Source organism: Candoia aspera, chromosome 3 (genome assembly GCF_035149785.1).
Source record: "Candoia aspera isolate rCanAsp1 chromosome 3, rCanAsp1.hap2, whole genome shotgun sequence".
Lineage (NCBI taxonomy): Eukaryota > Metazoa > Chordata > Lepidosauria > Squamata > Boidae > Candoia > Candoia aspera.
In genome coordinates, this window is record NC_086155.1 from 20529228 (window position 1) to 20542212 (window position 12985).

Below are 12985 nucleotides of genomic sequence, written 5' to 3' on the forward strand. Positions count from 1 at the left end.
AGATTTTGTTTACATGCAGAAAAATAACATGTGACTAAAAGTTATATCTAGCTCAAACTCAATTGTTAAGCCCTTAAAAGGGAATGTTACTGAAAAACTATATCCATATTTTAAAACATCGAGAGAGAACTTCTTGAAATATATGGAATATTTTCATTACTTATTCATATTTTGGGGACAAGTCTATTATACTGATAACACCAAGGCAAATAAGATCACTTACATCTCAACTTAGAATTTTTAATTTGAAAAGATCCTTAAAACAGTAGTGGTGCTGATGCAACAGTTAATAGCATTTAATCCTGTTCACTGTCACTTAAAAACAGGCAGTAGGAAATGAGATCCCAAATGAGAAAACAGGGATTTGACTAAGGTGAAAGTAAATATACTAGGAGGCAGAAAGTATTGAAAATTGTTTTCTCATATTCTATAAAGAACTTACTTCTTAAAAAAGCGTACATTCATAAATACCAAGAGATACATCATTGTTATGGAGCCTAATAAGAAAATTATCTATAAATAAATATAAGGATTCTCTTGAAATAGCAGAAGATTGAGACTAATAAAATATCTGGTTTCCTAAAAGGTACAAGAAGTTACCTTTATTATTTGTAACTGGACTCCTTCATCAGTCTGAGGACCCTGAAAGCAGTTACATATTGTTTCAACTATGCGGTCAATCAGGCGCTTTCCAGGAGCTCCACTGTCTGGAGCATTGCCAGTGATATGTCCATAAGCAATGAGTTTCTAGGCAAGAAATAAATATATGAAAGCCAGCTGGGTGACCTTGGGCCAGTCACTCTCTCTGAGCCCAACTCACCTCACAGGGTTGTTGTTGTGGGGAAAATAGGAGGAGGAAGGAGTATTAGGTATGTTTGCCACCTTGAGTTATTTATAAAAATAATAAAGGTGGGATAGTAAATAAATAAATAAACCCACAGTATTAAGCTCATTTTCAAGTACTCAATGCCTTAAATCACTTAACATATTCAAAATACCAGAACATCTTCATGAATAAGTCCAGGAAAGAGGAGGGAACATTACAATTATTAAAGCTGCTATGGGGAGGAATTGAAAAAAATTCAATCTGCTCCTAATTTTCTTCACAAAACTGCATAGCACAAGTGGCATTAAAAATGAATATTTTAACTATATGTGGGAAAACTAAAAACTAAACCAACAGATATAAACAGAAATTAAACAGGAATGGGGAGAAGGAAAAGATACTTAAGTTTTAATTCCCTCTACAGCATAGTAACATACATATTAAAGCACACACATATACACACAATTGTGAAACACAAATTCAGCAAGCAAAACTAATTTACCCAAAGGTGATAACAGATTAAATTTCAATAGAATACCTGTAAACAATCCAAAGAGGTGCTGACAATCCTTGGAGATTTTGACTGACAGGCCAACTCAAATGGGAGAAAATATTTATCAGCTTCAATGAAGTTTGCTTTTGGAGTGGTTTCATTGCCTTGGCTAGTTAGAAAAATTCAAAGAAAATCATTTGATGTTATAAACTGATCCCTCATTTTCACATTAGTTCTCATGCATGCAGAGTGCATAGAGACAGGGCCAGTTCTATAACAGACTTTCCTCAGTATGTTAAATATATGTAACTGGCTCAATTCTTTCATCAATAATTATTTACCGTCGGAAAGCCTACTCTTTTCCATACCTGCTTGGAAGTAAGTTTGTCAGCAGGCAACTGAAATACTGAAGCCTAGGGCTATAATCTCCAATATCCATGCTTATTAAAACTCAGCACCAGGACATGCAGAACTCCCTATGTCCTCTTAGAACATCAAGTCACTACCAGTTCCCTTTTGCAAAATAACCCTTAATTTAGCTCCACCCCAAATACAAAACAATTGGGGTTGTCCCCTGATGAAAGACTGTGTAGAAAGTCACTCTTGAAAGATATCAGTTTGTAGCTGCACAGAATAAATACTTCTCTCCAGAAGCCAGACAAGATTTCCATTTCCCCCTACATTAATCAAATATACTGTGGTGAACTCTTCCTGTGCAAACCGATTGACAGTATTTTTTCTCTGTTGTTTTGAAATTAGAAGTTCAAGTATTTTAACTGCTAGCTATAAGATTATTAGGTTTCAGGTGAGAAAGTGTCAGAAAAATATTGCTACCATTAAAATAGTCTGATATGAGACTACTACTGCACATCACCCCAGTGACTAAAATTTATTTTTAAAAAAGGGGCTGACTCTCACATCATATAAGCAAATAAAGAAAAAACCTTGTTAGCCACAAAACCATAAATTAAGAAGATGAAAATCATAACAAGCTACTTCCAGAACAAAACAGTTGGCTGTAATGTTGAAACAATACAATATTATTTTTTCAGATAATTACGGATTTTAAGGCAATCCGAAACTATAAAAAATCGTTAGGATTTTTCCTAAAACCATCATTTTATGTAAATAACAAGCACAATATATCATTAAGCAATCTGAGATTCAGAAAATGTTAAAAGCCAATATTGTTAGAAATACTGTTTATATTGTAATATATATATAAACAGAATCCAGCTGTAGTTAATTAACCTTGTTAATTAGTATCTGTGCCCATGTTATTGAAATGCATGAGTTATGGTTGATATGAAAAATGATGATAGAGATGGAGAAGCAGAAAATAGACAAATTATAGGTACAGAAAGACATTTCCAGTTCAAAACCAAGGAAGTAGTATACATTATCTTTCGGAAGTGTGGAAGTCGTTACTAGTAACTGAAATAGAATGACAGTTTCAAGTAGACCATACGTAGCCACAAGAATTGCTTAAACATGTATCCCCTCCCTAAATCCTCTCCTTTTCTACACAGTTGCACATAACCACCACGTATGTGGTGTACCTTTGGAGGTTCCTTCAGAATTCCAAACTATTGTCGTGCAACTGCTCTTCCCTATCTAAATGCAAGTCAGAAACTAATGCCTCTAGAAGGAAATGTATCACTAGCAGAAGGAGTCACCACAAAGTATTTCTCATTAATAACATTTCAGTGTATGCCAAGTGCCAATCTATTTGTGATTTTTAATGAACTGTACAAACACCTCAAGCTAGATGGTTCAGTCTTTGACACATTGCCAACATGTCAGAGAATGTACTTACCTTTGTTCTTCTAATTCTGCTTTTATTTCATCTAGGAAAAAAAGAAACAGATGTTTTATATGTTGAAAGTTTATGACACTTATGCCTGTATCAGACTTGCACACAAAGATACGGATGTCTCTGGAAATGGTGTTTTTATATTTTCAAGTAACTTTTGAGTTTTTAAGACAGATGTTACCAGCAAAGGGCTCTATATATAAAAATAGACTAATCTTGTCAAGTGCTTTTAAAATAACACTTATATAACAATTACAATTGTAGAGTTTAGCAGCACTCAGATTTGTTATGGTGTCATAGGGCTACTAAGATTTTTCAGATGTTTGCAAGTCTTCTTGAACAAGTATGTCAACTGGTGGCCTAGAAACTATATCCATCCCACAAGATTTTTTTGTTTGTATACAGAGACCACTGGAGTTGGTGATGGCCATAATGTTCAATGCCTCCAAGATATGACACAGAGGATGAAAATCTCAATGCTACTAATTTTCATGGTTATATACTTTCTTCAGTATTACAGTGTTTGTGTCTGTACTAGCTTCTGACAACTGTGAACTGCTAGCCATTACTACAGTAAGGTTTCTAGCTGTATGTTGACCATTGTGGAAACAGCATGCTTCCCTAGACTTTGCAAAACAAAAGATTTAAGAAATACAGAGTAAAAAAGCAAACAGCCTGCATTTCAGTATCATAACTATAGCAAAACATTTGGAACAATATTTAATCTCTTGTAGCAAAAGCAGGAAAGTCTTCTCAAACCTTTGAGACTAGCAAATCTATTATTAATAAAAGCATGCATACATCATTTAACTTCCCCAGAATTATACTGTATATTTTTGATTAGCATCTGTGACACATGGAAGCTTATAAGATAATAAAAGTGTGCGAGTGCCTCTGTTGATTTAAATATAATAGTAGTATGGTAGACCATAATATTTATTTGAAGATCAAAGCTACCTTCTTACACTATCAACCTTGTTTATCATGTAGTTTACTTAATAAGGGCACTTCTAAATTATCAACCTTTTTGTCCTCCAATTCTTCTAAATCTAGTGTAGAATGTATCTGACACTGAACATCGGTATCTTTACACATTTGCCGATTTCCAGAGTTTTTAGAGAACTATGAACTAATCAACGCCTTCCCTGCTCACTCAATAGATGAGTTAACTAATTAGCAGCACACTTTCTGGTCTGTAACTGCCTTACCTGGTCCCTCAGGTCTATGCCTAAACACACATCCTTTTCTGTTCTTCACTAACAAAAAAAAAAAAGAGAGAATAAACTCCAAGCACTTCTCCATATTTCTGGGCTTGCCACAATGGCAGACTTCAGTTGCCTTCCAAAATCTTAATGGTGGTACTTTGGCAGTTCTGCATTTGGGCTCCTTACCTAATCATGCCAGCATGCTACTACAATAGGATCCTTGGAAGTGGGAGATAGGATAAGCCAAGAATCCTCTCCAATGAGAGCCCTTATTGCCTCTTCAACAGAAGCTATAAGATGTTGCTATGTCTCAAGCAGTTTTTGCTGCCTTGAAATGGCATTTCCCCATCCACATATACAGTGCCACAAGAATACAGTATATTGAAATTGTTCCCAATTGCAAACCCCCAACTTCATCATTTGATGAAAGGGGGCAGGGTCTGATCTCACATGAATACTGGGACTGGGCCTCATTTGGAGGACCTCGTAAGTTTCTCAGATGAAACAATAGGAAACCAAAATTTAGAAACCATTAACCCAGTCTTATGGCTACACATAAAATCATCTGCCTTAAGCTGCTTCTAAAGAACACACAGAATACTTTTTCAGAGTCTCTCCTGAACTTCTCATGCAAATTGTTCAAAAATCATTGTTCCTTCAGTTACCAATCCTTTCCTATTTTCCCAAACAAGGTAAATCACAAGCTTATTGGCTTTGTAAGCTAATTAAGAATGTTTTGGTGCTTCCAGTATAATTGTAAGTAGATTAGTATCTTACTGTACATTTATAATTTAACAAAACTATGACTCATTACCTATGTTTGCCCAACTGTTGTTGTTGCTCTATAATACCCATTTTAAATTTTCAGAAGTATATTCTGGATATTACTGTACTTCATAATTATGACGATGTGTCACTGAACTTTCATACCATTTGACCTATGCCAATACCTGGAAAATCTAGTTTTAAAAAATCTAAACAGGCTACGTTTCAAGACAGAAATGGCTGTGTTTAAATTAAGATTGCAGAATGGCAGCCTGATTAGGGAAAACTGTACAGTATGTGCCAGAAGGCATTGCAAAATACTCCCTTACCTAATGTTGGCTTTTTCTTGATTCACCTGTCACATTCTCCCTTACATACACACACACATGCACACACATCATCTCTGTTAGCCCAGATTTGATATTTTGAAAAATGAGAGAATCAAGGTGGGTTTGTTTGTTTTGCTTATTTGTCCCAGCATTCCTAGCTGTAACCTGAATCTTGCAGAACACCTAATAGAAACTAAGCCATTTACATGTATGTCTCCCCTTCTGTTTAATTTTAGGATTTTCACCATAAAGGCTTTAAGATTTCAGTATCATCAGCTTTCCCCCCCTCCTCTGCTTCCACATCCCCATTTTTCTCATTTTAATGAAGAGATCTCAAAATGTGGCTACAATGTTGTGATTATTGTGTTGATTCCAAGAACAATATTGCTGTATTGTAGACTAGTGATTTTTTTTAAGCAGCAGCTTGCTTTATTTAAAAATAATATTAAAGGAGGACATGATGCACAATGCCATTTATGTTGGACTTTATCTTCCATAATACTAATAACGATAATAATACTAATAAATAATTTATATGCTGCCCAACTCCCAGGGACTCTGGGAAGTTTACAGTTTAAACATTTAAAAACAAAGAACAATACAAAACACACAAAAACAGCACAAGACAAAAGAACAACGATGGCAAAAGAAACAAAACCAGAAGGGAACAGAAAGGAAGAAAGTGGCCTCAGTCGTCCTCGCCAAAGGCTGGGCAGAAAGCCAGGTCTTTAAGGCCCTTCGAAATACCAGTAGGGTGAGAGCCGTTCGAATTCTGTGGGGGAACCTCATTCCAGAGGGCAGGTGCTGCTACAGAGAAGGTGTGCATCCCAGGTCCAGACAGATGGCATTGTTTAATCAACAGAACCTGGAGCACACCAACCCTGCCAGATCAAACTGGCCAGGCAGATACCATGGGAGACAGGCAGTCCCTCAAAGAACCAGGCCATATGCCATGTAGGGCTTTATGGGTAGTGACCAGCACCTTTAATCGCACCCAGAAGCAAACTGGCAACCAGTGCAGCTTGCAAAGCACAGGTGTTACCTGAGCATACCGAGGCATCCCCATCACCACCTGCACTGCTGCATTCTGGACCAGCTGAAGCTGCTGTATGGTCTTCAAGGGCAGCCCTATGTAGAGTGTGTTGCCGTAGTTAAGCTGTGAGGCAATCAGGGCATGAATGATTGTCTGAGGGCCCCCAATCTAGGAAAGGGTGCAACTGGCACACCAGATGAAGCTGGGCAAAAGCCTTCCTGGCCACAGCTGGCACCTGCTCATTGAAGTGCAACCTCATCCAAAGTCAAAGTTGAAATATCCCTAGATCTGGGCAGTCCAAACACCCTCAGCCACTTTGTTTCCAAAGAGCAGTCTTAGTTTAATACAGTAAAAGCAAAGAGTTTTGGGGTAAGAAATTTATTACAGTATATGGTCTTTCACAGATTACCATATACTTCAGTAAATACAAAAAATGGTACCTTAACTTACATACAATAGGTGAGTAGCTGCAGAAAGGAATTATGTCAGGTCAAAAGAATATGACATACAAAAAGCACAAATAATGACAATTACTTAAAGTTTCATGGTGACAATTCATAAAGGTGTCTCTGGCAAGCCAAACTAATTCTAAAATGGGACATAAGCCTATTTTCATAGCCATAGACGATATAAGTTACTATTAAGGATATTAATTCCATATAGTTTCTATTATACAATTTTAAATATCATAATATAGTTCAATTTTAATTTGTGGAGAAGAACTGGAAGAAAAAAGAAAATCAGTAGGGCTCATTTGTAAGCTAGAACAAAATGCTCAATTTCTACTGCCAAATGCTGATACTGAGAGCTGGCAATCACAATCTAACTTTTGTGAAAAGAATGAACTACTGCAACAACTCTTACTTGGCAATATTAGAATGACTGCTTCTAAATTAGATCAAAACCTCATGTTCCTTATGATGGAAAACTCTGATACATCTAACTAGTTCTAGAGATGAAAACACACGGTGATTGTTTCAGTTCCAGACTGAAATATTTCAGGTTATAATTCAACGTATGTTTTGGGAGAAACATTTCATTCACCATTGAAAAGCTATAGATATTTTATAGCAAAACCTGGATGAATATTCAAAAATGTATTCTGTATGTAAGGAACACTTACGTTCACCATATGGTGGCTACCAGAAAAGATTTCAACTAAATCTTCCACCATCTTTCCTTTCTTCCTGTATCTGCAGAACTGCAGATAAGAATAGTTTTAATAAAGTTATTTTTTTTTTAAAAAAGAACAGTTTTAGTGCTTGGTGGCAGTTGGAGCCACCAGTTTGAGTTGAGTGCTGTCAGCTGAGGTAAGATTCTTATTGTGGTTTAAACTAGTTTTATAAACGTCTGGGGAGTCATTTATTGTGTTTTGTGAACTTCAGGCAGTCAAATGGAATAGGGCAGTATGCAAACATTGTTACTTGCTATAAAATAGCAAATCAGTGTTAGCATAAACATACAAAACAAGTTTTTTTTTAATTAAAGGAGTAGCTTTCGAAGAACATTCCAATAATGTACAGTTTATCATCCAGCACTAAGGAATATTCTTCAGTTTAACAAAATCACATTGCAGCTGTAGCTTTTCAGCTTGTGAAAGTAAGATACTGTTTTAAGATGCTGGTTTGTACAGCACTTTGTACCTCTCAATTGTCCAGTACTTACACATGTCTATTTCAAAAGGAGTTATATATAAAACTCCCAGACAGTCTTCAAATAAGACAAATACTACAAAGATATTACAGTTTTTTGGAATATAATGAAATCTGTGAGCAGCGGCTTGAGCTTCAAAATTACATGCAACTTAAAACTTGTTGGCAAGATGGGTGGCCATGTAAATCAAATCAAATAATAAATAAATAAAATAAAATATTGCAATGAAGGAACAAGATTCATTGTAGATGCCTTAATTATGAGTGCAAATTCACTGAAACACATAGTTTTGTCTTCCTAGCTATATGAGATAGTCACCTGGAATCTTCATTCAACATATTGCTTAGCATAGCCCATAGGAAGCAATAGCACATGAGCTTGCTAAGAACACTCTCTTTGTAGGATAGGCCAGTAATTAGTTTCCTTAAAATAAGATTTAAGTCATTTAACATTTTTAATCATCACCATATATTAACATTGCTGATTTCTATCTCCTTATCACCTTGGGTTCAGATCTATTGGTATACCAGTCTTAGTTGTGCAAACATCTAAGATCACCACAGAACCTGAGGATCCAGGTGCAGCAGTGAATGCAAAAGTAGGCTTAAGCTTTGATTCTGAGTCTTCAGGAGAAAATAACTTACCTTACCCTATAGAAAATGAATTCTTAATGTTTGATCTGATTTCTGACACATCTAATATCAATTTAGTCAGACATGGCCTTGATTAAGTTTTATTTATTTACATTCCTCCAGTCCATTGTTGATATCAAACATAGACTCAGAAATCAAATAGATTTCTTGAATTTAGATTTTGGGGGAGGGGAGCGAGAGATTTGGATATCATTAACACACTGTTGACCGAAACCCCCCCCCAAATACAGACAGCTTCCTTTAACAGTTTCGTATTTATACAGAATTGCATACAGAACTTAAGCTAAAATGTGGAACCTGGCAGGCTAACAACCATGAACAGGATATACTGCCCCAGAACTATTATGAAATAATCCCTTCAAAAAGGAATGAGCCATTGCAAAGCAATAAAGTCAAGTTTCGGAAATTCAGAAAGATGCCATGTTCAATTGTGCCAAAAGTTACAAACAGGTTTTGCAGAATCAACAAGGCCTTATCCAAACACCCCTTGCAAGCATCCACAAAACTGATCAATTCAGTCACCATTTCATAATCAGCCTTGAAGCTGGTTTGAAAGGTATAGTTACAATACTTTTAAATGTATTAATAATCACCAGTTCTGAACTGCAGAAACAGATATATAAAGAATATCATGGGTGCTACTGTAAACAACAGAGGTACACTGCACTCTGATATAGTCATTCTTAATACAAATTCTTATTATTAATACCTTCAATCTGTATGATAGTGATCTCTCCTCCTTCAGTCATATAATAAGAATAAAGATCATTATAATACATAACATTTATATAACGAAGTGCTGCATAACTACAATATGAACAGGCCTAATTTTTGTTTTTAATTGAGTATTAGATTGACTGGCAGCTTTTTAATAAAAAGATTTGAATTACAAGAAAGGACAATAACGTACAAACAGCTGAGCCTACAATATAAATATAAGAGGATTTATTTTTTATGCACAAAAATTAAATTGCACTGTAAAATAAATTATAATTGATTAGTTAAGCAAGCAGATTGCTTAGCAATCCATTTCTCCATCCTCATGTATCAGTTCAAATCATCCTATAATAACATCAAAGTTACATGGTAGAAATTGAACTCAGACAATGATGTTTGTTCATGGCTAAACCTGCACATTCATAAACTCTAAGAGACTACACCACACATTGCACTAAGCCATAATGTGGTTTGCTTGATTGCTTAGTGTATTATATGAAAAGCTAGGAAAAAATTATCTACCTCAATGTTCACTTTGTTTAAAACATATGTTTAATAAATTTGACTTTCACTCAAAATTTGTCAGGTTGTCTTTTATATTTGGATTGAAAGCATCCAGAAGTAGTGACCAGACAATAATACAATGCATGCTGAGTACTCTGTATCTTTTTATTTCTTAAAATCACATTCATTTTTTTAAAAAGTTTCACTGAATAACTCCAAATAATTATTTGGAATAATTCAAAAAAATAGTTCTGATTTCTTTTATCTTTTCTTGCCCCCAAATGAATTATTCTTTAGTAAATTCATTGTTTTTGTAATAAGAGGCTTTGTCCAGTAAGAGTTCCAAAAAATACTATCAGAGTCATAAAAATAATTGCAAGAAAACACAGCCTATCCATTTGATCAGAAGTTGAAAAAATGGTCTGTGCTTAGCTCCAGGAAATGCATAGCAAGCAGTACCACATGCCAAAGTGAGATAAGGAAAGCAAACCTTGCTCTCATTTCCGGAATCAGAGAGAAATCTTTCCTTGTACAAATTAACCTGATCATAGAATCGTTTTACACTTCCTGTCAGAAGATCTGAAATAAAGTCAGCTGTTCACAAACCAGGGAGGATCCAACGTGGCAAGTTAATTAACAGAGCAGTTTCTGATGACAAGTCCTGTCTCCACCAACTGCATCAATTTTGTTGACATTATTACTCAGCAACTAGGAAGGCCAAGAAAACTGTGTGTGTATGTATCTATCTATGGATCCCCAGACACTTGACAGAGAGCTCCTGTAAAGATAAGATGCTCACACCAGGGATGAAGTACTATATACCCATATATCTAGATTTCTCCTCTCACCCATCATGAGGAGAAATTATGAATCCAGAGCCCTGAGCAGTGTCCCAGCTGGGCATTACAGAAGACAGATTCCAAAGAAGCAAATCCCTGTGAATTCAAACCCAAGACTGAAGATGTGTAACTTTTACAGAAGCTGACAGATGACTGAGCCAAGAGTTCCTCAAACCTGGAATCAGGGCAAGAAATGTGTGAGGATGCCTCGATGAGAAGAGCCACCTTTCATAACAGGAGAGGCAGTTCAGAGTTTCAGGACTGCCTCATTTAAAGGTGAGCTTAGATGGCCTGGGAGCAGATAATTCAGAAAAGCCTCCACGGACTCAACTAGCGACCTTTGGTAGCTGCCCTCGGCTGCCTTCCGGGGGAAAGGCGCTGGGTGAAGTGGGAGGACTGGGAATGGAAGCGCGAATTGTCCTCACCTGCGCTTCCAACGTTTGACAGATTCCGGGGAGCCCTGTGAGGAGAGCGGCAGCGGGTGGGGGCTGGCTGGGGAGGGACCGAATTAATCGATCCTTCCCTACGTCCAAGGGCCGATCCTCGCTTGCTCCTTCACTTACCGAGCGCCACTTGGCAGGCTCTCCTCAGCTGCCCGTGAGGGGGCCGCCTCACCTCCTTCTCGGAGAGGATCTTCTCAAGGGCCCGTGAGACGAACATACTCTTCGTGCGAGTGTTCTCCTCGCGGGCCGGGAGCTGCATGGCCTTCTCGGACTAAAGACCCTCGTCCTGGTCTGCCCCGAGCGGAGCGGAAATGGCGCTCAAAGATTTCGGCCACGGCCGGAGTCCATGAGCCGGAAGAAACGCGATTCCCTCAGAGGTGGAGGTGTTGGGGCTAGACAGCGACACGGCGCCGCCATATTGAAACCATCACGTGACCTCCTCCTTCTGGAGCCACCTTGTGGAACGCCTCTCTCGCCCGGTCGAGTTAGCGACGTCAGAAGGCGGGGCTTGGCATCGCGTGGGGGAGGAGGGAAAGGAGTAATGGGTGGGGCTTGCATCCTCAGGCAAGTTCTTTCTTGGGCTGGTGAGGTTGGTTTCGCTCAAAGGGAATGGGGGTGCTGTATTGAAAGATTCAAATTGGCCAATCATCATCATCATCATCTTATTATCATTATCATTATTATTATTATCATTATTATTTCTCTAACGAGGTCCAGTTCAGATTTCCAGGCTGATGTGCAATTATTAACAAAGTTAATGGGGTTCTACAAACAAGCACCAGGGAAATAATAAAGCAAAATACACAGTTTGGAAAAAATGAATGGTGCTTCTTGAGAAGGAGTAGAAAAAAACAGCTATGTAAGTTTAGAAAGTGAAGAGACTTTGATTCAAACCAGAGCTTGGTTATGGATTTACTGTACTGGTTGTAGGTTTCAAAATTCTTTTGCTATCAGGATAAAAAGCATTTTAGGCCACCTTAAGCCATTGGAAAAATAAAATAGTCTATATCGTCCAATATTTTTATAGATAGATACACACACACACAGACATACACATATATATACACACTTCAAAATACTGGACAACACAGAGTATTTTATTTCCCAATCTTGGCAACTTCCAGATATGTGGACTTAATTTACCAGATTTCCCCAAACAGCATGGCTTGTTGTAGAGAATTTTGGGAGTTGAAGTCCACACATCTGGAAATTTCCAACATTGGAAAATACTTTTTTTATTCTAAAGAGACTGGTATTTGATAATTTAGACAAAAAAAATAGGCATAATGCAGTGTATTAAAATGGTATATGGTATAATGAAAGGAAATAGGAATAACCTATCTCTCCTCTCTCATAATACCAGAACTTGATTGGATTGGCAGAATGGTGAGAAATGAAGTATTTCTTCATAACGTTGCATAATGGAATTCTCTGCCCTGTTCTTAATGAGCATAATCCTTGGCTTTAATAGCTGTAAATGGGTTAGACAAATTATATCAATAACTTTGGTGGAGGGGGTGCCTTTGAGTCAGTGTTGACTCCTGGCAATTTCCTGGACAAGTCCCTGCAGTTTTCTTGGCAAGGTTTTTTAGAAGTGGTTTGCCATTTCCTCCTTCCTAGGGCTGAGAAAAGGTGGCTGGCCCAAGGTCACCCAGCTGGCTTTGTGCCTAAGGCAGGACTAGAACTCACAGTCTCCTGGTTTCTAGCCTGGT

The 12985-nt window shown here is 37.3% G+C and overlaps 1 protein-coding gene across 2 annotated transcripts in view; it reads right to left on the reverse strand.

Moving 5' to 3' along the window:
- The window catches only part of ARFGEF2 (ADP ribosylation factor guanine nucleotide exchange factor 2), a 49651-nt gene extending 37914 nt beyond the window's left edge, over window positions 1-11737 (reverse strand). The window contains exons 1-4 of one of the 2 annotated variants that reach the window (XM_063297088.1): window positions 11394-11726; window positions 3136-3166; window positions 1365-1488; window positions 601-747 (exon numbers count right to left, since the gene is read on the reverse strand). In XM_063297088.1, the coding sequence (XP_063153158.1) occupies window positions 601-747; window positions 1365-1488; window positions 3136-3166; window positions 11394-11532 (441 nt within the window). In that variant the 5' untranslated portion in view covers window positions 11533-11726. Of the gene's footprint in view, window positions 1-600; window positions 748-1364; window positions 1489-3135; window positions 3167-11393 lie in introns of both variants that reach the window. The other variant, XM_063297089.1, reaches the window with a different exon arrangement.
- Window positions 11738-12985: the final 1248 nt, after the last annotated feature.